The 27,608-nt window shown below is 33.7% G+C and overlaps 1 protein-coding gene across 50 annotated transcripts in view; it reads right to left on the bottom strand.

The window, feature by feature from the left end:
- Positions 1-27,608, bottom strand: part of RIMS1 (regulating synaptic membrane exocytosis 1) — a gene marked incomplete at both ends in the record, with an annotated part of 221,064 nt that overhangs the window by 125,406 nt on the left and 68,050 nt on the right. For 15 of the 50 annotated variants that reach the window (XM_080806176.1, XM_080806198.1, XM_080806203.1 and 12 more), the window contains 5 exons: positions 15,792-15,881; positions 20,279-20,341; positions 21,842-21,967; positions 22,743-22,899; positions 26,981-27,052. In XM_080806176.1, coding sequence (XP_080662302.1) covers positions 15,792-15,881; positions 20,279-20,341; positions 21,842-21,967; positions 22,743-22,899; positions 26,981-27,052 — 508 coding nt within the window. Of the gene's footprint in view, positions 1-7,891; positions 7,976-15,791; positions 15,882-16,338; positions 16,453-16,770; positions 16,849-20,278; positions 20,342-21,841; positions 21,968-22,742; positions 22,900-26,980; positions 27,053-27,608 lie in introns of all 50 variants that reach the window. The other 35 variants (XM_080806209.1, XM_080806204.1, XM_080806180.1 and 32 more) reach the window with 12 other exon arrangements.

Here is a 27,608-nt window from a genome sequence, read left to right as displayed (position 1 = left end):
GTGCTATGGTGAGTGCTGCGAAGTGTGTAAACCTGATGATTCACAGACCTGTACCCCTGGGACAAATAATACATTATATGTTAATAAAAATAATTAATTAAAAAATACCATTATGGGAAACTGATGATTTTTTTATGACACTTTTAGAGTTCTTCAGACATTATCTTAAACATGTTAAGGTAAAGTTGAACGCCACAGAGGCCTGTGCTGGTGGTTTTGTTTTGTTTTGTTTTTTTCCATCCTGTAGAGCAGAGGAAGTGTCAAGCTAATGTTCACATTATTGGACCACAAGAGTGCCCAAGGACTGGGAGGACAAATGTTCCTTTTCTCATTCAGCGGAATGAGAGCAGAGTTTTAGGTCAATTCATGAAACTCCTTGTCATAAAGGTTCTCACTCATTTATTCATTCAATAAATATTTGTTGAACATGTACAGAAGCCAGACTGTTCTAAGTGCCTGGCCTATGTCTGGGGGGGAAAAATATTTCTGCCTTTAAGCAATTGACATTTTATCTGTAGGAGAAAAATAATACACAGCAACAACAAAAAGCCCTCAACATCTTGAGGGCTTATCCCGGATCTATTTCTTACTTAAATTATATAGTATAATCAAAGGTGGCAAATACTAGCAACAACAAAAAGTATACCAGAGCCAGGAGGATCAGAATGTATGTGAGGGTAAGGTTTGGGGGCAGATGCAGATGATCAGCAGGGTGATCAGGGTGATCAGGGAAGGATTCACTGAATAGGTGACATCAGGTGAGACGGGAGTTAGCCACCTATATCTCTCATGGAAAATGTATCTCAGGAAAATGAAACAGCAAGTGCATAGGCCCTAAGGCAGATGTGTGCCTGGTATTTTTGAGCAAAGTAAGGAAACTGGAAAGGGAAGTTCTGAGAGGGAGAAGTCAGATGACAAGTTTGGTGACGGTGGGGGAGAGAGAGGGGAAGAGTTGGGGCGGGGGAGAGACATGTAGACTCCTGTAGATTCTCGTACAAACTTTCTACTACTGCACAATGAAAGGGCTTATGGACATCTTGTAGAACTTGTGTGTTTTTATTTCTATCCCTACTAATTTCTATTACTTTTTCTAGATTCGATTCAGACGGCTTCTGTAAAACTTTCAACTCTCCTTCCTCTTCTCATCCTTACAATATAAAACACTCACATGCTAGACTGATTATCCCAATAATCCATAATGAGGGCGATGACAACCATGAGAATGCCAATACCAAGGACAGCTATCACTTACAGAGAACTTGCTGGGTGCTTATGTGACAGGTTACCTGCACTAACTCATCTATAATCTCACCAATCTCATGAGGTGGGGACTACTTTTTTTTTTTAATCCCGTTGAAAAAAAGATTGAGGCTTAGAGAGATTAAATAATTTCCTCTAATTCACAAAGTCGTTACATATGAAACCATGAGGTGAAAGAAGACTCCACAATCTCAACAGCAGTGAACACAGGCATCCGTGGCAGAGAAGATGCCGGAGCCCAGTTGTTCAAAGCACGGACTGTGGATTCAGCCCGTCTGGGTTTAACTACTGTTTCTGTCTAGCGAGGTCATTTTAGTCAAGATACTTAACCACTCTGTGCCTCGGTTTTGCATTTCTTGTTCTGATCTGTGGAGATAATACCAACCTCTCACAGACTTGCCAATTCTACTTCAATATCGCTCAGTACTTGTGTTACAGTTGTTGTGACATTACAGAGAACAAGGGTTTGTAGTAGTTTGGGAATTTTAATTACTCAGAACTAGCAAGTGGTAAGTGCTATGAAAGTATTATTTAAATGGATAATAACACATATTTGTTTCTTAAAGGTAAAGACTTTTGTCTATAGCAGTGCCGAGCTCAGTGTTCTGTAATCAGATGACAATAACTCATGAGATGTTCATACACCTAAATTTTTATTTATTTATTTATTTATTATTATTTTATTTCTATTTTTAACCCTCTTCTTAAGAATGACCTTTTTTACCTCTCCAAATGCTATAGAAACTTACATTTATTGAAGATTCACCTAAAGATTTCTATAAAGGATAGGTCTTGATAATTCTTTTAACCACTTAAAATCTTCAAATTGAGTTACACTTAATTGTAATAATTCAGTGTAAAGCAAGAATACAGAATAGAAAATTCTAATGTCTTTTCCACTCCAAATCCCAAGTTATAGCTATGAATATGTTATATTTTTTAAACACAGCTATTTCTTAGAATAGAGGTTTGTGATATGTGAAATAGGAATGATCAGAACAATCAACCTATATTTACGTACTCCTACACTATTAAAACTACTGATTGGGGCGCCTGGGTGGCTCAGGGGTTTAAAGCCTCTGCCTTCGGCTCAGGTCATGATCTCAGGGTCCTGGGATCGAGCCCCGCATCGGGCTCTCTGCTCCTTGGAGAGCCTGCTTTCTCCTCTCTCTCTGCCTGCCTCTCTGCCTACTTGTGATCTCTGTCAAATAAATAAATAAAATCTTAAAAAAAAAAAAACTACTGATCATATGATCATAAAATGAATCATAGTGAAATGAACCATATTCTACCTTACATTACTCTTTCTAAGTTCCTTGTGATCAGGAATGGCATCTGTCTTGAGTTAGCACTGTAACATCAATACCTAGCACATGGTTGCTGCTTGTAAGTATTTATTAAGTGCATGGTTAAAAAAGTAATTATTTTGAGTATTATCTTGTAATTTGAGAATTAAAAAAATTACAGTAAGTAAAAAAATAACTACAGTTATAAAATTCACTTTACATCAAATTAAGTAAATTTAGAAATAGAACTTTTCATTGTTTTCTGGGCTTCAGTAAAATACAGAATATCATAAACAAAAAATGGCATTTGGTTATTGACTTATGCATCATGAAGTGTCAATCATTATTATTGGCCCCTTATATGCTTATCATGTTGCAACAAGGCAGCATAGACACAATTTTATTCTTAAAGGGACACTAGGATTCATCTAAGTCACCTACAACTACCTAAATTTACAGATGAAGAAACAGAGTTCCATAAGGTTTAAGTGGCTTATCCAAGGTAGTAGCGGCCTTAATTATTTGGTGAGGACACCACCATCATGTCCTCATGTACTTTGGTTCTCTGCCCACTCTGCCATCCAGTGACTTGAGTGATTTGACTTTACTGGAGGGACCCCTGGAGAGAAGTGAATAAAACAGGGTTATAGCATTTCCATTATGTCTTACTTACTTTGGGTTTTAACATGTTTTGTTCTATTAAAAATTTTTATCATTTTATTATTCATAAAGAATGTTTCTTTGGTCTAGACGTGCATGAATCAGAAATACTGAGCTTTCTTTTCTCTTCACAACTTAATCATTATATGGTTTTGACTTCATGATCCTTAGTTCACAGGGCACAAATAGAATTCTTTAAAAGTTATAAAGCTACATTCAAATGGAGGTATAACAATTATTTTATTATTAAATCAAAGCAAGAGTAAGTAATAATCAGAGAAGTGGGAGTGTTCTTAATTAAATCTAATTTTTTCGAAGCTCCATTTTTAATTATTGTTCTATTAATTTAAATGTTAAGATTCATAAAACGTACTAATGAAGAGTAGTAATTGTTAAAATCTATTTCTGTGCTACTTTCCTTTCCTCTTCAGTAACTAAATTCAATTAGAGCAATTCCCTGAAGACACTGACAAATACAGCTTTTCTGAAGGTATTACAATTCTATTAAAGTCTAAAATCAATATGTTAATAAAATAGTTGTATTACTTATGACTATTTTTAAAGATTTATTTTTTTATTTGAGAGAGAGCGCGCTGTGGGGGAAAGGGACCAAGAAAGGGAGAGAGTCTTAAGCACACTGGGTGCTGGGCGGGGTGCCCCGCGCAGGGCTCCATTTCACAACCCCGAGATCCAACCTGAACCCCTGAACTGAAATCAAGAGTCAGACACTTAACCAACTGCACCATCTAGGCGCCCTTATTTAAGACTATTTCATAATAAAATGAAAATACGTTTGTTTGTTTTGTTTTGTTTTTAAATCCACGTTTTAATTTAATTAGAATTAGAACTGACATCATAAGAAAATATCTGTATATATGCTGGCTAACTACCTAGATGGCTGATTGTGGAATGCAAATGTCTATCGTCTTGTCTCTTCATAAGCTTAGTAAGAAAACTTTATATCTGAATAGAATCTACCTAAGTAAGAAATGTCCATATGCAGTGAAGATGGCTGCATACGATTAGGATGTGTGCACCCTTTTTGTACAGTATTGATATTTATGTATATGACAACAGCCATTAAACAGGCTTAAGTATTTTAGTGGATGAGTATATTTCACTCATTCAAATAAAGAACATTTCTGAAAAGCACAGATAACAAAAGATGTTATCAAGCAAATAAAAATGGTAAGTAAGTTACTGGATTTATAAATGGTTCTACATTAACTCTGCATCACTCTGGCAACTGCCATGAACTCTGGAAGTAAAAAAGTAGGTGACCTCTTCATTCCAGAAATATTTTTAATGGAGAAAGAATATTCATTTAGTTTGAATCAAAGGAAACCACCTGACACTTTTGGTCAGAGATTCTAATAGGCAATTAGCTGCTACTAAGTGACAAGTGTGGAAAACTATACAAACGTGATTATTTACAAAAGAAATAGGACCTACTTTAGTACGAATTAATCTTTAGCACAGTGGGATGTTTTACTTGTTGCAATAATTTATTTGTTGCCAACAATTTAAAGTCCTGGAAAATAGGGTAATTTCATCAAATATTTTTAGTATTTATTTAAGTCACACACCCTAAAGATGTCACGTATAAAGATGCAAAAATATTCTCAATCAGACGGAGTTTGCAACTTCAAGCTAATGAAGTGTTAAAATACATCTCAAAAATTATCAAATAAGAATATATTGCATTTTCCTGAAAAAGCATTTATGCCAAGAATATTTTAAAGTAGAATTAGATAATAACAATTATGATTACTTATACTAGCCTTTCACATTTAAGAATGATTGATTCAACTGTGAGCACTAAACTCAGAACCTTGATGCTTCAGGGATGTATTAAAATACATTCTTTTCTAACTTGAATACAAAAATATTGATTAATTTGAAGCCACAAGAAGATGCAAATCTTATTAAATTCACAAACAGAAGTATGTATACTCAGGTTCATAAAAGTTACTTTTTACATGTTAAAATAATGCCATTCACAAAGAGGTATTTTGTTATTGGAATGATTATGTTTTAAACTGTCTTCCCATTTTTAGTAATAGAACTGCAGGGAAATTTTCCCTACAGTTTTAAAGTCAGAATCATCCCCTGGGGTTCTAAATTTATGTAGTTTTTTCCTCATCATTGTTTGTTTTAAATATTCTACAAATTCTAGGAAATCTTCCTAGACTAGAAAAACCTGCTTCCATGTTAATTCCAAATAAATCTATTATACAACTTGAGATGACATCAAGATTGTTTAAAACTGGCGTTGGTGGTATAGTGGTGAGCATAGCTGCCTTCCAAGATTGTTTAAAACTGAAATTAAATTGTGGGAAACTGGTATGTTAAAAGTCGTGTTGTGTGGGTGTGCACACATGACCACAAGTATATTTATGCTGTAAGAAATAAGGGGGCAACTAAATGCTTTCCAACTTACTAGAGAACTGTCTTAAGCAAAATTTTTTGCTTATTTTCAAAATAATCAAATAGGACCTTGATTCAAGACATCCAAAGGCTGATTATATAAACTGTCACTGATTTTAGAATATTTTCCTAGTTGTCAGTGATCTAGGGCAAAAGTCAAATGATGCCCAAATCATCATGAGCTTTCAGTGTCTCCAAATCTGATGTTATCTTCCCTTCATTCGGAAATTGGCAGAAACTTCTGAAAAAGTAAATGACGCTGATAAGAAGTAAAATGCAAGTGTTAAGTTTTGCCAAGTGGCTGACATGGTTACCTACGAATATAGCATCTGTTGATTTAGCTATTTCTCTGTCATATTTATGGGCACATATTATTCCTATATTTTAGTAAAAGTTTATTATAAATAACTTTCTGTTCCCTATGGTAATAAATCATAGTATCAAGCCATTTAAAATATATGATTTTTGGTTGAACATAGATCTTTTATGCAAATAAGTCATAATAAAAAATAAAATGTATATTCAGAATTATGTATTAGCAAAACTTCCTTAGTGCTCTTATCTAAAATGATCATTTCTGCTCTGAAAATTTACTCATAAAGTTATGTATACAATCTATGAAATCAAATAAGATAATTAATTCATATGTCATTAAATGACAACTAATTTCCATCTCATGTATATAAAAACTGAAACTATTATTTGGACTTCCATTTTGCTTAATTTGTGACCCAACAGACTTACATTTATATTCATTATGAAGATAGTTATATTTAATTGTCTTGTACTCAAACAGCATTACATGAGATGAAATTTACTGACTCAATTGTCTGGAATAAAGTCAAAGGCTTTCTAGAACTGTGTTTTATAAAAGGAAGTTCTAAGTCCTTGATGGCCAGAACCTTGTTTTTCTTAAATACTGCTGTGTCTCTAGCCATAGTAAGAGGGCACACTGCAAACCACAATAAATATTTGTTGAATGAATGAGTAGCAATGTGGATGTAAGTTTTACTTAATTTATATGATTGCTTTATATTTTTATTTGAAAATACTTTAAATTTAGAATAATTTTTAGATTGGAGATTTGCTAATTGTTCTACTCTCCGAAATTCTGTCCTAGGAACCAAAAGGAATTAGTTTTAAATTTCAAATACGAAGTCATTTTAAAATGTAAATTTCTTAAAGACTAAAACATGGTTAAAATACTCTTAAAGTCTTTATAAACTACCAGTTTGTAGTCTTTTCCAAAATGGTAAAATGACTTAATTTTCTTTGAGTCACAAGGCTTAGTTTTTCTTCCAAATTGAAATCCTGAAGTTATCTTGATAATTTACAGATACAGAAAAAAAATTACATCACTCTTAACTAAGATTGCAATTATTCTGCTCTCTATATCCACACATACTGGAAATGAACAAAAGGAACCTTTTGTAAATGCTTTACTAGTTGTTCTGTTTCTGAGCTACCAAATACACTTCACTTCAATCAATATACCAACATGCTGACTGGATTTCTGCTTCAACTGGAAGAGAAGCACCCCAAAACATCCAATAACTTTTTGTGACCAGTCAGAAAAAGATATTTAAAGCCAATGACTATAAGTAAGAAGCACGGTAAAAGAGAACTGGGTTAGCTATGCCTGTGAGAAGGATAACACAGCATTTCTGACATTATCAGCATGAGGCACATTCAAAGGACTGATGCTACTTTTAAAGACCTACCTTGTAGATTGACACTAGCCTTCGACAGTATTTGGTTTAAAAACACCATATACATACAATATATAAGAACCAGTTTTTTTTACTTCCAATCAGACATTTTTAATGTTCCCCCAAACCTAAGACAACTGAGATTAAACCATCAACCAATATAACAAAGAAAAGGCTTCTGTGACAGATTTTAATATATTTTAAAACACCAGAAAACTTTTATTTATTCATGTTTAAACAAAAACAATATTTAAATATGTTTCTAGAAAATCAAAACACTGAAACGAAGGCTCATTTAAAACAGAACTCTTCCACTGGATCTGACTTTCTTGTGTTTAAACTATGCCATCTGCATGCCATCCTCGTTTTAGTAACACACTGAGGTGCTTTATTAGAGGTGGGATGCCTTTAGTGATGGGATCACAACATATCTGGTTCTGGCTCTTGAGAGGAAGCATATAATGACCAACACTTCTCTTGGTTATCCTTCACTTGGTGGCCTATCAACCTGTCGAAGCCACTTGTCTGTGAGGAGGAGTTGGCTAGTACCTGTCATTCTCCGGAGACGCATGCTGGATTTGAATCCTGGGGCTAGGAGGTCGTCTCCTATCTAGGGAGGGGGACCATCTACCCCTGTTTGCCCAATGAACAAGACAGGAAAAAACAGGACATTTAGTAACTCTTAAAATAAAAGAATATATGGAACATTAGGACTGGAAAAGCACCCCAAAAAGGCAAAGTGTCGATTTTTTGCTCCATAATTTACTCTTGATTTTGATAAGCCTTGGACAGATAGATTATAATATTGTAAGAAAATAAATCTTGTCACCCTATAAGTAAATAGAAAAACAATTTATTTGGGAAGATGTTTGAAATCTGTAGTGTGTAATTTTGTTCTTTTAAAATGTGCTTGTGTGTGTGTACATATCTACACACACACACACACACACACACACACAATATATGACTTTAAGTTAAAAAGATGCACCCTTAAGAACTTGGCTTATGTTTGAATAAAATAGGTTTAATAAGTTACCAATGCTTTTTTGATACTAGGCATTGGAATTACCGGATAAAGCGGCAAAGATAAGGTGTGTGGATTTAATACAAAGCAGAAACACAGTTTTCTATTTCTGTGTTTACAATAATACCTTTTTTGTGATCAACAGCGAAATGAAAGTTTGAATCTTCATTCTTTTATTAAACTACCTTGAGATTCTGTCTGTGTACAACCACAAATTATAAACACCTAGTTGAAAACTGAGAAGAGGCAATAAAGGACTGAACAGGCCAGATTTGGGAATTTTTATATATTAGATATGAACACTTTGAATAGGATAATTCCTCTGGATATTGGCTTCCTTGTATGCAATAAGGGATAACTGAATTGTCTCTAAGCACTCATAAGGCTGCAAGAGTTATAATTATCCAGACTAGTCCTAACGTTAAAAAAAAAAAAAGCCATCTTCTTTGCTGTTTCACTTAGCTGACTGGATTTATTATTTGGACAAAAGCAGCAAAGGGCTGTCAACATGTGACTAGGCTATCTGAGTTCAGCAGGTACTTGATTCTGAAAGCCCCCTCAAGTCTGTGCTTCATCAGTCACCCTTAGAAAGACAAACTTGCCATGATTCAAGTAGGGATTTAAGGAAACTATGAAGCAGATAAAGGTATCAACAGCAGAATTTGGGGAGCAAACTGTGTGACATGTACTCTTCTAAGTGTTACATGTTTGTGAAATTAAAAATATTTTCAATTAATTTTAAATTACTTAATAATTTTAGATTATTTAAATGGTTGGTCAGTCCAATCTGATTGCTCTAAAATGTATTTCACTTTATTGGCTTTTGTTCTGCAGAGATAATAAAGAAAAATATTTCTAAAATAATTGAGAACAATCATAACCACAATATCCTCTACATTATATTGTGCTTAGTCGTGTTAAAACTGACAGAGTTGGAAGTGTTTACAGTATGTGAAAACACAAAAATACAGTTAACGTGGGTTTTTTTTGGTGAAGTAGTAAGTCATGTTAGCTTGACAAGATCATGAATAACCTTGCTTCTTGAGGCAAAATTCCAGTCCTTGTGTTTATTTAAACAAAAAAGTAAAGGAAAATGCTGTAGTTATGGAACATGCAGTGAAAGCTACAAGAGAGAAAGGTGTACATTTGGAAACAGGCAACTGTGAACGCAAGCTATTAAAAAGTAATTTTTGATGAAAAATGTAGCATAATACATGTATTATCTGTAAACTCAAAGTCCTTCTGAATATGCTGATATATGGTACCAATATAAGAAATCCATTTGCTTTTCCCTCATATATTTAATATGGGAGCAAGATCAACTTACACTCAATTTTTGTCCAAAGACTAGATATTATGTAAGAGTTACTATAACATATTTGTGAGTTTCAAATATATTAGTACATCTTATATGCTTTTAAATTATGTGCAATATCTTTCTCTCCTATGACACAGAAGAAAAGGCCAACAAGGGACTTTTTATCCCCTTGTTATTGAGCCAAATACACATGGTTCAACTTGCATTTTCATCTTGGAAGGTAGCATGGCAGGCTATGTTGGAGTTATTAATCATGAAGTTGAACCAGCTCCTTCCTGATTTCTCTTTCCAATATAGCCTGCCTAGAAGTTACTGGTTAGTTACGGTATTAGTATTTCAGTATCAGGTATCCCATATTCATTAAGACCCTCTATTTGCTCAGAGCTCATCCCTTTCCCTGTGATCACAGCAGAAGAAGAAATGTCACTCTGATGGTTGAAGGGTTGAATTGACAGGCTATAAGTTCCTTGCATAGGGAACTAGACTATTTGTTTTTGTTTAATTTTGACAGTTACAGAAAAAGTAATCAATATATATTTGTGAATGTCCAAGTAGATAATAAATTATCACAGATAAGAAATAAGAAGAACCTTAACTAAGAGATTAACAGTGGTGAGGGGGCCTATTGATGAGATACAAAGGAATTAGAACTGACAGGTCTTGGTAAGCAATTAAACGGTTCTTACGTCATGTCTTTCCACCCCCAGCACTGATAGACTGTAAAACATATGTGTGTGTGTTTGAGTGTGCAATTAATATTTACACTTGCATATGTACACCTTTCAATGGTGCGTATCTCTTGGCAGAACATAGCTAAGCAGTTCAATTTTCTAAAAGAGAAATTATATGGAAATGTAAACCATTCACTCCATAAATGCCACAAGTAAGAAACTTGTGAACTACTGTATTAGAAACCAAATCTGAACAAATGAGACAACTGATTATACAGTATGTACTTTTATTGTCTAATCCCACTATTCATTTTAGTCCTTAAAAAATGGGTAATGGGCATTAAGGAAGGGCACTTGTGATGAGCACTGGGTGTTGTATCTAAGTGGTAAATCACTAAATTCTACTCCTGAAACTAATACTACAGTATGTGTTAACTAACTGGAATTTAACTAAAAACTTGAAACAAAAAAATAAATTAATAAGTAAAAAAAATCCCAATAATTGTTTTAAATTAAAATTAATATAGATACTTATACTTGAGACAAAGTTTATTTTAATTCAATTTACAGTTAAGTTTTAGGTAGGTACCTCCTTTCCCCTTAGTCCTCGTGTTTCCATACAGAGGGAAATTCATTCAAGCAATGCTCCTGGTCTCTTTCTACCCTCTACCCCAGGAAAGGAGAACTGGCTTATTTTTAAAATTTTTATCTTTTTTTAAAGCTTTTACTTATTTATTTGAGAGAGAGACTGCACACAAGCAAGGTGAGAGGCAGAGGCAGGGGAGAAGCAGGCTCCCCACTGAGCAGGGAGCCTGAACTGGGGTTGATCCCCAGGAGATCATGACCTGAGCCGAAGGCAGAGGCTCAACCAACTGAGCCACCCCGGTGCCCCAGGAGGACTGGCTTATAAGATCAGTGACTTTGTTGAATGACCAGGCACAGGTGACTTAGTCCTTTCTGGATTACTCCTTCTAAATCAAGCTACCTGCAAACAGCAAACGCTATAGGACATAAACTTACAAAACAGCCCTAAGATGTGAGGCCTGGAACTGAACCTGTCTTGTGGTTCAGTGAATCTGACTGATTCTGGGATGAGTTATTAGCAAGCCTATAGACTTAAAGTCACAGCTTCTAAACTTGTCCCTTGTATTTATGGTGATAATTAGATCTCCTACCTTCTAGTTCTGGGTCTAGCTCACAATTAGACCCAAATTTGGAAACAGAAAATGGGGAGTATTTTTTAAAGACCCCAAATCTCCAAATTGAACATTTACTAAAAAAATAGTAATGTTATCACAAGAGAGGGCAAGGATAAATAAGATATGATCCCTCTCCTCCAGGGATAAAATATAGCAGAAAACATAAACACACTACTAAGTAAAATAAAATATTTTAACAGAAATATACAATATTTTGTGGGCCCAGAAAAGTGAATAATTTTAACTGGCCAAAGGTATGGGGGAGCGGGTAATATAAAAAGGTTTTATATAAAAGCTAGAGTTATCTGACCTGCATTTTTGAAGAATGAGTTAAAAGTAGACAACAAAGGAAAGATGGTATTTTAATTTTAATGAAAAGAAAACTTGAGACAAAAAGTAATAAAAACTATAAATAAAGTTTATGAAATAATTAATGGGGCAAGAGTGACAAGGGAAGGGCTTTAATACAATTCAATATAATCAAGGGAAGGGGTCTGTTTGGGAGTTTCTCAAAAGAGAATTCTCAAAAGAGCAGGAAAAATGTTTCAGAAAATGTGCCCGCTTATATGTCAAAGCCATTCAATAAGAGCAAAATTTAGGAAAACAAAGTATTTTGCTATAAAAGGATGTAAGGGGGGGATAATGAATTTAATTCAGACATTTTGATGTACACAAATGGCAATCATTTAGAAATTCAGACCTAGTGCTCAAGGGAAAGTTCTGGCTGGTCAGTTACAGTGGAGCATTGTCTTAATATGTATTAGAATGGAAACTGTTGATAGAAATACAATTTCAGGGGTAGAATGAGTGGGGCAAAGAAAAACTGTTGATGGAGCTGGGAAAAACACCTCTCTTTGTGGGGTAGGATAGGAAGAAAGGCCAGCAAGAGGAAACTGTGTTCTAATAGGCATAAGAAAGAAACTTTGCAGATGGTACTGAATAGAGGAGAGGTTCAGATGACAGGGTGGTTAACGCAAAATGTTACAAGACGCTGCTGGACAACTGGGGAGCAGTGAAGTTGACAGGAACTTTAGCACAGTGATAGAGCCATGGTAAGGAACAGGAGTCAGACTACAGAATTTATGAGGAGGTAAAAAACTGGAGGCAGTGAGTAGACCTTCAATAAGGCTCTGATTTCTATGAAAGGTCAAAGAAGAAGAAAACACATCCAAGAAAAATAACTCTTCTCCAGTGGCTCTAAAAATAAATGTTTCTGAACATTTAAGTAATAATTTGTTTTAAAACCTGGGAAAGAAAAGGTGAATGGCAGGCCTGTAACTTACTCTTTCCCAAACAAGGAACAGGGGTGGGGGGGGGGGCAGGGTGTGGGAATGAATGACCTGAAGCAGACCCTGAATAAAGGTGGAGGAAAAGTGGATAAGCCTTGACCAGACTTCCTCGTAAACATTTAGTGGTATTTGCGACTGAAAACATAAAGAAGAGTCCTCTATTAGACATCTTCAGTAGGAAATAATTTTCCTAGAATTTTCATTGCAAATAAACCCCAAATTCCTTGATTTATAAAACATGACTAGATGGAGCAATGAGCTAATCCATTCTTATTTTTGTTATTTGTGTAATCAACAGAATATATAACGAAGGCATTCAAAAACTGCAATGGCTTCCTTTGCAAATAGTGCTTCTCCGTGCATGATCTAACCTGGGCCAAACCACCCTAATAAGGGAGGAAAAATGGATCCGGTGGTTTGTGACTCCTTGAAGAAAAGAATATGTCATCTGTGCCTGGTGCTCCTCTATCTTTGAATCATTAGTGAACTATGGTATTGGATATTGAGTCTGCCTTGACAATTTCATTCTTTGCATTGGCACAAAACTTCATTGGTTTTAAAAACTTAGTGAAGATACTTCAGAGAAGGGAACTGAGTTGTTATAAGAGCACACAAATGTTCATCAAATGGTTCTGAATCAGCAAATTATTTAACTTTCATAGTTCATGAGGCTGTGGAAACACGTTGCCATCTTAAGAATATGAAATTATGTTTAAAAAATTTTCTCTAACATTTTATCTACTATGTATAAGTTAGGCATTCACATAAGAAGTTCTCTGGTCAATCAGAGAAATTAAGTAACCTGGAAAGGCCTCCAAGCCTCCTTCTCCCTACTCTCTGCACATTCTGCCTGGAGATGTTGGGTGCATTTTCCAAAGACAGCAAAGTCACCACTGCTGATACTGTGATGTTCTGCTTCAGAGTGTGCACAAAAGGGCATTTGAAGTCATTATCCTCCAAACCAGTAAGAATCTACAACTTGTGTAATTTTCTTGATGAAAACTTATTTTATTTTCTTCTTGGCAACAAGGTTGACTGTTATAAATGAAAGATCATCGGTAACATGAATTTCTGCCCCTGTGTCCCCTTTCATTTGTTTAATGGAAAACAACTTTTTATTCAATATATAGAGTGAATATAGGTTTCAATGATATTTTTCTTCTATGATAAATACACTCACTGAGACTTCACTATGACCAGCGCAATAACTGGCCAGATTGTCCACAGGCTGATTTATTTTAAGGGTATTATCTGAGAGGCGAAACTAACCAACACATAGATTTGTGAACTCTATGGCTTTAGTGTAACAAGGGAACACATACTAGATAGGTTTTAGCATAAGAATAAACCTGTCCAGTAGAGTAGCCACGAGCCACAAGTGGCTATTAGGAATACAAAAAAAGGAATGCAAAATGATCTACAGTTTTTAATTGATTATATGTCAAAATTACATTTCATCTATATACTGGGTTAAAGTATTAAAATTAACTTCATCTTTTTAATATGGCAACCAGAAAATTAAAAATTATACATGTGGCTTGCATTATATTTCTATTAGCAGCTCTAAAAATGATACCAAAAATGTTAGGGTATTGTTTTGTCAGAATATCCTACTGACTTGAGCAATACTATTCTGTTTTAATACCAGCCAGAAACATACAAGGAAATAAAAATAAGTATAAAATATAAAAAGGTTTTTCTTGCTACTCTTGTATTTACTTTTTTTCTTGGGGTGGATAATATATAACAAAAGAGAAAAATAAAACAATTTCAACGGTGATTTTAGAAGAGCCTGTAGTCATTTCAACTAAAATTTCTCTTACAAATATAAAAAAAATAACATAAGTTCGATTCCACTGTTTTCTATTACAAAATATACAAATACAAGAGAAAACTAAATAAAAAAGTAATTTCTTCAGTAGAATCATATGCAGTTAAAAATGGATATGTCACCCGTACCTATTATTAAAGCCCAGAAATAAACATCCCATAAATAGATAAATGATCCAAACTAGAAAGATTGTTAAAGAAAAGTTTAAAGTAGCCCCTTAAGAAGAGGAGGGTTACATATTAGCACTGCTAACGTTTTTCTTCAGGATTTGTAAAGCGGTAGTAAACAAATCTCCAGTGAATGACTTCTAACTGAAAAGAAATAACAATTACATCTAAGGCTATCAATTATAACCAAGTTTACTGGGATAGAAAGTTCCACTATCATGGAAAAACTAGCTCCTCAGAATTAGGAGACATTGTAATGCAAAAACTTTGAATACATTTGAATTAAAATCATAATTATTTAATAATCAGTCAATGAAAAGTGTTAAGCAAAATTGTGTGTTTCTTTATATAATGTGCATTTATTTTTGTAAGGCATCAGAAAATCTAAGATAAACATACCATTTTTTTGTTGTCAAAGTATAACTTATTGTGAAACATGATGTCTGTCAAAGAGTAAGCTGACTACACAATGAATATAAATTCACAAGGGAAGTTCTCTATGTAAATAGAATTTTTATTTTAAGTTTGTGGTAGGTTGCTGTAAACCCATAAATTCTATTTATCGTTGGAACTAATAGGAAAGTGATCCTCCCCTTCAGATAACTCCCTGGACCTTACATTATCAGCATACTGAAGGCTCCCTGAGTCCTGTGTAAATGAAACCACCGAACAGCAACAGAAGGGGGAAAGCAGCAGCCAGAAGCAGTTACAAATTACATCACACTATTTGCAACAACATTCATGGAAATATGTGTATGTGTAGCATGGGGCTTACCCACATACACATATCTCTCCTTACACGTGTATAATAAGGGGGAGGGATGGAGACAGTTAGCAAAGTGAACATGAATGAATAAATCTGTGAGACTCACATGAAACAAAACGAAGTGATTGAAAAAAAGAATCACTAGTACAAATGATAGGAAATTAAGAAAGTCTTTATTTTATACCTTTCTCGTTCTGGTGAATGCAAACTAGTATCTGGTCTCAAGCAGTTGGTACTAGCACTCCTAGCCCTGTCAAGGGAGGGCTGCAGTTCACTAGTGCCAGTGCATTGCATCCAGTGGTAGAAGAGAAAGACAAAGAAAACAAAGAAAGGAAGACCATGTTAGAGAGTAAAGCATAAAATAATGTCCCCTTTACATAAAATGCAGAATCACTGTGATTCAGTTCATAAGGGTGTGAGAGAGCTGACAGGATGGCAGTGCAAAATTTTGTTTAGAAAATGAAACTAAACAAAGATTATGCTTGAATTGGTTTGCATAATTTTTTAAGAGGGTCTCAGACTGAAAAAAATGAGACTAGATCACACCTACTTATGAAAAAACTGGATACAGAAAGCACTAAAACAAAATGCCTAAAACTTCGTTACCAAGAACAGATGCCACACCAAAACAAAATGAAGGACATCGGAGGAGAAAAAATTTACAACTCAACTACTTTGGTTCACAACACCAGACGAGGGAAGTGGAAGGCATGACTTCCAAATGGTCTTACCTAACCAATATTTCATCAGTAAATCTCAATACTCTTGAGTGAAAGCATTCATGATGAAGGGGGAAGTCCTGTCTAGTCACTGACTTGGTTTTGGTATGTGCAGGCAGAATTGAGCTTCACACAGTAAAATTATCCAAAAATAAAATAACATAAAATTAACGATCATAATCAAAATCAACAAGTAAAACAACAAATAAATGACAAGACAACTAGAATTCTGATATTTGAGTAACTAGATTTCATTTAGAGAAATATTCTGGAATTCATAAGTTTTATAATTAAAGTTATTTCTTGGTTTCTTTAATGTTTCCCTGTGCATAATTACTTTCAAGAAGAAATGTCAGTGCTTTATTAGAATTTAAATTTGTTATTTTTAGTAGGCCAGGGATTCAGGATTAGTTTATAACTGGGACTCACTGTTATGACTCTTACCTGTAAATATTCCAGTGAGAACTGTTCTCTAATAAAGGCATCTTAGGTGGTAATATTTTATAGTGCCTACCAAAATGTCTGGAACGTGGCAACACAAACATGCAGGAAACAGAAAAATATATATGAAGCAAATTTTACTAGGGCATGGAAAAAATAGGAGGCCTATAAAGCTACAAACAAAGACAGCTCTTTTGTTTTTTTATCAGAATAACCATAGTAATTATTTGAAGGTAGAATAAGAATTATTAAAATATGGCATCATAGACATCAGTCTCCATAATTAGGATAAATACTCAAAATTAGAATTTCATTGCCTTAATTTGAAAAATATCTGCTAACAAAACTCTGAGTTAATCCATATTTAAATTTACTCTTTAATCCCTGATTTAATATCATACCAGTTTCTGTGGAAGAAAACAACTCACAGCTAAATGTACTAGCCAAATAATTTATGTATTTTTGGAATTAAAATGTGACTGAGAGAGTTAATATTCTAGCAATAAGCAAGAGCTGACCAGCATGCAGGGAGAAAGCTGGTCATGGGACTGGGCTGCAGAAAGGAAAGGCCAGACCCAAAGATCAAGTGACTGCAGTGGGGGAAATCCTTCCCATTTACTAACTTCTGAATCCAGATCCAACCACAGGTAAAACTTATCACTGGAAATCAGACAAGATGGGAAGTAGATGCAAACTTGAATACGAATTTTGATTTGGCAGAAAAATGGCAGAAAAAAACTTTATCTAAATTATTTAAAAATCTCTGAGAGATTCTGGATGGCCTCTGCTACACCAAGGGCAAATTAGATCAAGTTAATCATTTAATTTTTTTGACAATTTAATAATGTTTCTACAAATTTAATTGCTGATTATAAAACTCACAAGTCTATTTCAGCTCATATTAAAATACAAAAGGTAAGGGAATATACATTTGCTGAGGAGAAACTAAACATTCAAACACCCCACTGGTTTACTCATATTTATACTAATTGTCAAATCAAAAGAAATCTCTTAAAGCTTCAATTTAAAAATATATTAGAGTTCTATATTTGAAAACAAACTGGAGACAAATTTTACTGAAACTAAGGATTCTGCCTGCTTCACAGACAATAGTCTTCTTTTCAACTCCCGACCTTAAGCAAGTATCTTCGGCAACAGGCTGTTGAACAACTTTTTAAAGCAATCGGTTCAAAAGTGGTTTGTTTATTCAGGAATATTCGAACAAGGGTTAGCAAAGAGTGTGAAACAGAATGGAAGATAGCATAACATTCATATATAGTATGAAGGCCTAAATTCCTGCCTTGGCTTTGCCACTTAATGGCAATGAACCTGGCTAATTCAGGTCAGGCCTTTCCATACATTTATATAAAAGAGGAAATAACATCCACTTAATAGGGGTGCTCAGAGAATTAGATAACAGATATAAAGTATCCAGGACATAGTAAGGCAGTTATATATAGAATTTTCTGCACAACATTACTTTCTTGGGTCGTGTTTTTATGAAAAAAGGGTTTAATGGTTAAGATACATATTATTATAAGTATTAAGTTATAATAATTTTAAGCTATAATTATAATTGAATATTACATATTAATTATTAAAATAAATAGGCAGAAAATGGATTAAACAACATGAGACAGAGTTCTTGACTCTAACATGCTATGCATACTAAATCTTCAGGGAGTGACTATAATTTGCAAAGTTTCCAAAATCTGTTTGACTCACAAACTCTTTTATTGGCATCGCACCAACTCTTCAGAATCTAATTGTGGAAAACTAGTTTAGTGGAAAATGTCAATAGGCCTGATTTTGAATCCGTGCTCGTTACTTATCAAATTAAACTTTCTCAGCATCTTTCCTCATCTGTAAAATGAGGGTAATAACATTCGTATCATATAATCACTGCCAAAGAATTGAGATAAAGTACATTAATGACAACACTATGTTTGGTGCTCAATGAATTTTATTTTCCTTGCTTGCTGGAAAGTAGCAAATCCTCAAATTTTATTCTTAAAATTCCTAGGTGAATATGAAATGATGTATTTTGAAGATAAGACCGTACAAAATGATGAAATTACCAGCATATCATATTTTGCATATCCTGATATTTTACCTTTATATGTAGAAAATATGGGAAAGAAAAAATATATTTAGCTGTTCTAGTTCCATTCGTCTAAATTTATTTTACTTTTTTTACAGTTGTAGTCAAATCAATAGGACTATGAGAAAAAAAAAAAAACTTTTTGAATTCGTAAAAACATTGTTCCTACTGACAAACTATTTGCTAGGAAAAACAACTAATGGTAAGCCTGGGCAGCTGAACATTATAAAGAATTTGAGATAATTTTTACAATATTTATAATTTTATATTTTTCCCCAGTTCACAATCAAAACTAGTATTTCCTCATTTTTTTTTTCCTGTGGCACTCCAGGAAGACATGGAAGTTGTTATCAATAGGATAATTTTATATATATAAAAAGCTGAAACAATTCTTATTAGCATGATCATGTTAGTATAACTGAGAAGAGCCACATGTTCCATGCAGACAAAATACGTTCCGCATTTGTCAGTCATAGCTGTTTCCTCCTTTTTCCTACTGTCTTTGTATTGGCCAATGTATCTGAAAAAGTTTGCCTGGGTGTCGGTTTGTTTCAATGACTTTCTACTTCCTTACCTTCTATTAACTCTAAATTGACAGTAAGTGTTTGCAGACTGCATCCTATGAGTAATCTGTAGGAGATGTACTAATTAACTTATTTATTTTGGATATGAAATCCAAGACGGAATGAGAGGTAAATAAAGTATCAGATTCTAAACTCCAAATTACAGGAGAATATTACATCTCTTTTTCTTTTCATCTTTAAAGAGGCATCATATTGTTGCATGCTTATATAAGAAAGTTTGTATTGCAACCCTGCTAAATTGGTGGGCGGATGAAGGCAGGGAGGGTTTAGAAGTTAAAGGTCAAACATTCTCATTCTTCATCAAGAAGGAAGTTGATGCTCAGCTAGTAAGAAGTGACTGCTATAAGATTTTATTAAAAGCAAACAGAATATAAACAATAGTAGATTCCAAAAGGAAATAAAAAAAGGCTAAAACAAACATAATCATCAAAACAATAACACTGCCATGCACAGATCAGACCTCTTGTGACTAGACAGGTGTGCGTGTGTGTGCTGTCAGGGGCTGGGGTGGGGATGCTCACAGTGAGTATTTCGAATTGTAATTGCGGAAATCGGTTCCTCAGTTTTAGGAATGTATAAACAGTTCCACAGAGGCTCATCAGTCTCTGGAATTTGAAAAAACAAATAGAAAAGCAGTCTGCCTGGATTAGAATTAAAATATACTTGGAACCTTTCCACAACCTCCAATAAAACAAAACAAATTTTGAATACTCGGGAAATTAATTTTACATATTTGTAATAATACCTTTAAGGGCGAGAAGAAAGAATAGTAGAATGGAAAGAGAGTCATCACACACAGTTACCATTACCAAATCCCTGTATTTACCTGGTAGTGTGTAGGCATTCTGCACTTCGTCCTCGTTTTGCTCTGGGCAGCATAAGAAGCTCACTGCACAGACAGGATGGGTGGTGGATGAAACAGATAAATCATGAGGCATTAAATGACATGGGTAATGCCAATGGTATGCCGATGAAAACGTGAAAAGGGAAGAAACCAGATTGTCTGCACTAGCATATTTGCTCGAGAGGTTAAACAAAAATAAACATGACAGTATTTCAAAAAATTTAAACAATAAAGTACAAACATCATGGTCAAAGTCCTCACTGTTGTTGATTTGCTATTGTATTTCCAAGTGACTTTAAAGAATATTAAACAAAACTAAACTAAATCTTCCCCAAATAAGACCAATTCCAGATATCTGGATATTTTTAAAAGTTCTGAAAGGCCTACATGTCTGGACTTTCTGATGCTCACTGGAACCCTAAGCAAGAGTCCTCTTGGCTTTTACAGATACTAAAAATGCAATTATCAATGTTTGTTCTTAACCAACCATGAATATACTTGACTAGAATTATTTTATTCTAAAAACTGGTACTTTTTCTGTGCTCAGATTAATTTCACTTCATTAAATGCCCTGGTCAAGAAGTCATTTTTTTTTCCATCCTCACCTAAATTGAAAGTGACCCAAGTGGATGTTGACAAGTGGCCCTCATTCAACTCAACTCAGGCTGAGCAGTGTGGAATCCCATTCCTCAGAGCAGTTCTTATCTGAGTCCCCAATATGATTTCACTCTTCAAGGTCCTGGCACCACTTCCCAAGTAGGATGACAATAAAGGATTAAGCAGCTCTATTGAGTTCTGTGTCCTTGACTACACCGCAAAAAGTCAATCATGAAGCACAACTAACATTTCCCTACTCCTTCCTGAAAGTTTCTCCACTTTTAAAAATCCAGAAGAGAATATTTAATAACGTGGGTGTTCTAAAACCTTAAATCAGATCTGGAGCTTGTGGTCTGGCATATTACACAGGTATGTGGTTAGTTTGTGAAGAAAGTCTATGAGCATGTAGAACAAAGGAGTTGTAATGTGGATTTTTAGTAATTGTGTCCAGGAAGTACTTATTTATATGAAAAACTCCATCTCATATATTTTATACTTTATAGACATTTTATGGAAATTAGGTATATAAAAATATTATTATTGAAGTTCTCACAGAAACTCTGCAACATTGTCTTTCAGATGACCTGTATCCAACATTGTTTAATAACATAAAAAAATTTTATAATTACATAAATAACATCCCATATTTGAAAATTGATTATGTAGGCTTCCTTCTACAATTTAGAAACATAAACTATACATTTTAAACTGGCTAAACATAAATTTCAATTTGTAAAAAAAATGCACACATTATGACAATATAATGTTAGCCAAATATTTCCTACAGTTGCATTTCTCTTAGAATATCCTAACAGCTGTTGCTTGAAAGTTCAGTTTTGAGTGATTAAATACTTTTACTTTCTGATGTATTATGCCAAGACACCTATCATATACTAAAACAGAGCAAATAAAGAGTTATAATGTTGAGATCATAGTTTGAACAAATACCTGTCTTGTTCTGATAAATACTGACTGTCCACATCTCTGGATCTGTGATCAACCGGACTTCGGGAGGCATCATGGTGTCTAGTTGGAGAACGTGACCTTCTCGTTGGATGAATTTCATCTAAACTCCTAAAATGATTCCAAAAATACAAATGCATCAAAGTGTATACTCTTCCCTAATCCAGCAGACAGACGAATGGCGAATATCTATCAGTAACTGGCAGAAGGCTGGCATGGCTTGAAAAGTGTTGTTATCATAATTGAATACATATTTTATCAATTGAGTTAAAGGTATTTATTCTCTAGGAGTGCTTTGCCTGTACTACATTTCTCCAACCTTCTCTTGCACCTCTGTCAAAAATGACAATCTTCATCTGCATACTTAATTTAAGTTTCAGAAGTGTATTTCTGGATAAGATAAAATACAGCACTACATTACTTAAGTTGCATGTACTTTTGAAGCACTTAAGGTGCTTCAAAAAGACAATTCTAAATTCTAAAAATTTTTTTTTCTAAATTCTAAATTCCTTAAAAACACACTCTGCCTCTTAACCTTTTACTCTTTGCCATTTCTCTCCACAAGTTATTCATTATACAATTTTTCCTAACAGGAGAAAAAACTAGCCAACAGAATACAAGATAGTTATTCAAAAACTGTGCTTGGGACATAAACTTCTTCTACCTCCTGGAAAAAATTTCTCGAGATTCAAGAACAGAATGTAATACAGGTGGGGTAATGGATAAAAAGACATTTTTGCTTACAAATGATTCTGAAAAAAACAAAACAAAACAAAAACATGACTGATTAAACCATTATTTCATGTCAGTAACAGTCTTGGGCAGCTTACATTGTATTAAAATGAAAAAGTACTGTCAGAGACTTGAAACCCATCTCAAAGCCTACCTCTGTAATGGCACATTTGGTAAACGTGAACGCGGCCTTCCCTGATCATCGCCGCGGTGAGGAGATACTGAACGTGAGCGGTGATGAGTTGTTCTTTGCTGTTCTGGCACAGTTAATGTTGTAGATTTACTTTCTCTAGCACTAGACCTATAACCTACTGGCAAGAGTACACACAAAAAATCTGTCAGTATTCTTCTATAATGTAAACATTAATGTGGAAATATCAAATTATATCTAAAGCAGCCACTGACCTACTACAACAAATGCCATGCAATCAGCATTATTAGCTTTTCTCTTCAAAACTATTAAGTATACGTACACAGAGTGTAACATATACATGCATAAAAACAAGTTACAGATTTGTTCAAAGGTGCTCATGGAGATACTGCATATGAATAATAAAGCTGATGTCTCAGATGTTATGATGAGCTGGGATACTATTTTAAATTAAAAAGTGAATGAGTGATTGTATTTTCATTGACAGTGAACTATAGTTAATAGATAAGTCAATGCTTAGAAATCTGGGGTCTTTTTAAATGTTATTTGAATTTTTCTTCCAAAGGATAAACTATTTTAGCTGGATTTCAGGTGGCTTTGCAGAAAAAAAAAAAAATGTTATCTTATCAATTTTAGTTTAACAAAGAAGAGTACTAGATCTTCACTATTACACATATTCACTGAATTTTGCAAACTACATATAATACTGTAATTTTCAAATGAATATAGTGTATGGATGGGGATGACTGTGGCACTAATGCAGAGAAAATTAAGTCTTCTATAGAAACAATCACCAATCTACCTCAGACATCTGAAACTATTTCACAAATGTGTTGATAACATAATTTAGTTAATACAGTTAACATAATTGCAATTAAAAATAAATTCTAAATTCATTCTCCCTTGAAACAAAAAGGTTTGTATCATCTCTGACTTAGTTAAGACAAAGCAGTAATCCAATCTCAAATCGAAGTAATGGTTTAATTAATTTTTTTTTCCACAAGGGTCATTGTTTGCCATTATTAAAAGGAAAATAAAAAGTTCTGTGGCCAAAGGAAAAATAACTATATTTACAACTACATAAAAGTACATGAAACATGAAAACATTAAATTTAACTGGGTAGTTTGAACTTTTCTTCATTTATTTACTTATTAACTCCTACATTATTTTAAAATATGCCATGAAACATCATTATTAAAGGCAGACTAAAATTCTCTAATAATTTATTTGTTGTAATTGTATATTTTAACTAAGTTTAAAGAAAGGTCTTTAAACATTTCATAAATGTTTATGAGTGACAATTCGAAATGACAATATCAAGATCAGAGATGCCGAACAATTCTGTCATTCTAAGAACATCAGTATAATGACCAAATAATGTAAACATAAATGTTATAACTTATAATTTCATATACTTCATTCTATAACAAAAATCATAGCAATTAAGCAGTTATTTTGAATTCCACATAGGAAAGTTCCTTTGTCATTGTTCAGGTGTATAAACTGTAATATTAAATTTAGAAAGAAACCAAGTAAATTTACATGCAGTGAATTTATTTCACAGCTCATTATAAAAAAAATCATGGTTATTTTTAAAGATAATTAATGCAAGGTCTAAATTACCATTTGTTATCACTTGGTAACTTCAATCATACAATAATTATGGAAGGTCAGGATTGAATTGGGAACACCATTTCAAGATTTCAATGAATATTCAAGGTATATAAATAACTCTTTCGTATTTGATATAATTAACTATTATGAAATAACTTAGAGAATTTAGACATCTTACTGTTAGAAGGGTATAACTGATTTTTTCCCATGGGTTCTTTGTATTTACATAGAGAGTAATATCTTTTTTTTATCTTATCCTAATTTGTATACATAGGTTTTTGATGCTTTTCGAAATAATTTGGTTTTCTTTGTATTATGTTTAATTTATTGCTTACAACACATATTCTTTACCTTCAGAAAAAGGAGGGGGGAGGAAATTGCTATTTTATGCTCATTTCAATGTTTTGGTTAACTCAAAGTTAGAGTGTGTTTATCTGTTTGTTTTTTCACTTTCTGAATTTGTAGTAATGCTCAGAAAGGTTGGGGTTACCACATGTTTTGCCCATACAAGGGCAATTTGCATATGGTTATTTTTATCCTTTTTTTTTTTTTAGTATTTTATTTATTTATTTGACGGAGAGAGAGAGATCACAAATAGGCAGAGAAGCAGGCAGATGGGGAGGGGGAAGCAGGTTCCCTGCTGAGCAGAGAGCCTGATGTGGGGCTCAATCCCAGGATCCTGAGATCATGACCTAAGCGGAAGGCAGAGGCTTTAACCCACTGAGCCACCCAGGCGCCTCTGATGTGTTATATTCTTTTAAGAGTCCTGTCTCATTACTTTTTAAATTCTAAATAAAAATGAATATTACTTGAAATGAAAATTTAGGCACTGCTTCCATATGATAAAAGAGATTACATATGTTTATAAAAATCATAGTATTGTTTATTTCAGTACAGAATATACATATTTTTAAAACTCAGTGATTTTTAGTGGTATCCAAACATGAATAATTCCAATTGTAGTGGATCCTGTAACTCCCATTTTGGCCTCTATCTGCGTGATCTCTCAGGAAAATGACAGGAAACTTAACATTTTAGTAATTCAGTATTTATTCAATTGGCCATTTATTCTTTCATCCATTTGCTCTTGCCTCATCATTAAAAAATATGAAATTCTGGGTGAATAAAACTTGAGAACCACACACAGAAGTAAATTCTGTGTAGACAGTTGGTAATGACCACATTAAGGCTGATTAATGGCCACGATTCTTGTTAGAAAGGCTTGATGACTTTCCTACCATGATTCATCTGATTCCTATTTAAATATGTCAGTGGATTTAATGTACAATCACTCTTCCACTTTCAATTTTATAAAAAACAAATATTCTGCTGAATGTCATATTAAAGTTTCTGTGGAGAATGTGTCTAATTATTGATACTTTAAAAAACAAACAAAACAGAAAATATGACATTTTATCCACTAATATTTAAAACTCTTGCAGTCTGATATCAGAGAGTATTATCTAAGAATACAGATATGAACAGCACTAGGTTTATTGTTTTTAAGAATATTTGCTAATGTCATACAGTGATTAAATACAATATTTTAGAGAACTAATTTTAGAGAACTCTCTATTTTAGAACTCTCCATAATTTTAGAGAAGTCTCCATAATTTCTCCTAATTTTAAAGAAGTTGTATGTATCTCTTCAAATTGTGAATTTAGTCACTAGTATGGAATCTGTCTACTGACTTTCCCAAAATCACTGCCCTCAAATTAAGTGCATCTCCAGCTGAAAAATCGCATAAATTAAGGGGTCATATGTCATTAATGTCCTAAAGAAATACCTTTAATAACTCATATTTATACGTTCCAAGATTGTCTCTTTACTTCTTATTTGATATTTCCTTACTTCTTAGTATATGGACTGCCAAAGCAAGCACTGATATTTCCTTACTTTTTACTAGTAAGTCAAGGAAATAGCACAGGATTAGTACCAGGAAAATAAGTCTTTACTACTTGGTTTTACTCACTTTCTGACAAGAGTCAGATGAGAAACACAGATTTGAATCACAGAATGCCACAAAAATTTTACTAACTGGACAGTGACAAAAAGATACTAACTTAAAATGAATACTGAATCTTTCTAAAGCATTTCCTTACTTTAATACGTACATACACATTCTAGGTATAATAAGTGGTAAACACATCACAAAAGCATTAAAAGGTAAGCCATGCCACATGCAATTTTAAACCCTGCCATGCACCTTTCTCAGTATATTCCATGGAAGGCTACATTATTTTCAGAAACAGAGGAAGGAAAAATCATAGGCAAATAATATAAAACATAGAAGAATGGAATTTTTATTTGAGAAAATTAACCATATCCTTTCAAAATGAAATTTGTATTTATGCGTATGCTTGGAGCATTGTGAAAGAATGATTTCAACCTGGCTAGCCATCTTAGCTTCTAAGAAAGAACCTGGCTGAATTAAATACGTGGGACTGTTAATGAATAGTTACTGGTCCAGTTTAAACTTTCTTAATAATTTGGAACACAAGTCACCATGGAATAATAGAATACTGATTTCTCTGTGCTACGAATCTCCAGCTCAGTATCCCAAGTCAGTCTGGAAATTGACAGTGAACACAAGCATGAGAAGCACAGTGAAGCAGGGCCACGCACCTGGAGGAACTACTCCAATACCATCATCAACCTCATAATCTGAGATGTCACTATCACTGATTCGCTGAGATCCTGCACAACAGTAAGGCAAACAGATACCTCTGTGTCTTATTGGTTTATGAAATGTAAAGGACATGGTCAAAAAAATTTTTTAAAGGCTAATGACGTTACTACTAAGTACTTTTGGGACAAGAATAACACAAACTAAACACTGAGCTGATTTAAAAAAAAAAAAAAGTTTGTTCTCCAAAGATAACATTTTCTTAGTATTTGCTCCTTTTAATCACTTAAATTTTCATATTTTCTTTAATTAATATATTATACATATATAATATATATATAAAAGCCTACAGTGAAGTGTATACAGTTTTCTGCCCAATTAGGTGTGCTCCTCCACTGTTGAGGGAGGGTGGGAGGATGGGGGCAGGGTGAAAGATTTCTTGGCTGGAAATCTATTGAGCTCATATTATTAAAAAGGACATCATGGCCCTGGATAAAATATTTATGTTTATTCTTCAAAATTAGCCATTATACTGCATTAAACATTAACTTTGAGAAAATGGGTGATCAGAGAGGTACTAACATGAAATACTCAATCATAAGAGGAAAACAATTTGGTTCTAGATTA

The sequence above is a fragment of the Martes martes genome (genome assembly GCF_963455335.1).
Source record: "Martes martes genome assembly, chromosome: 6".
NCBI lineage: Eukaryota > Metazoa > Chordata > Mammalia > Carnivora > Mustelidae > Martes > Martes martes.
Note: the sequence above shows the minus strand (reverse complement) of the source record. Positions and strands in the feature narration are given on the sequence as shown.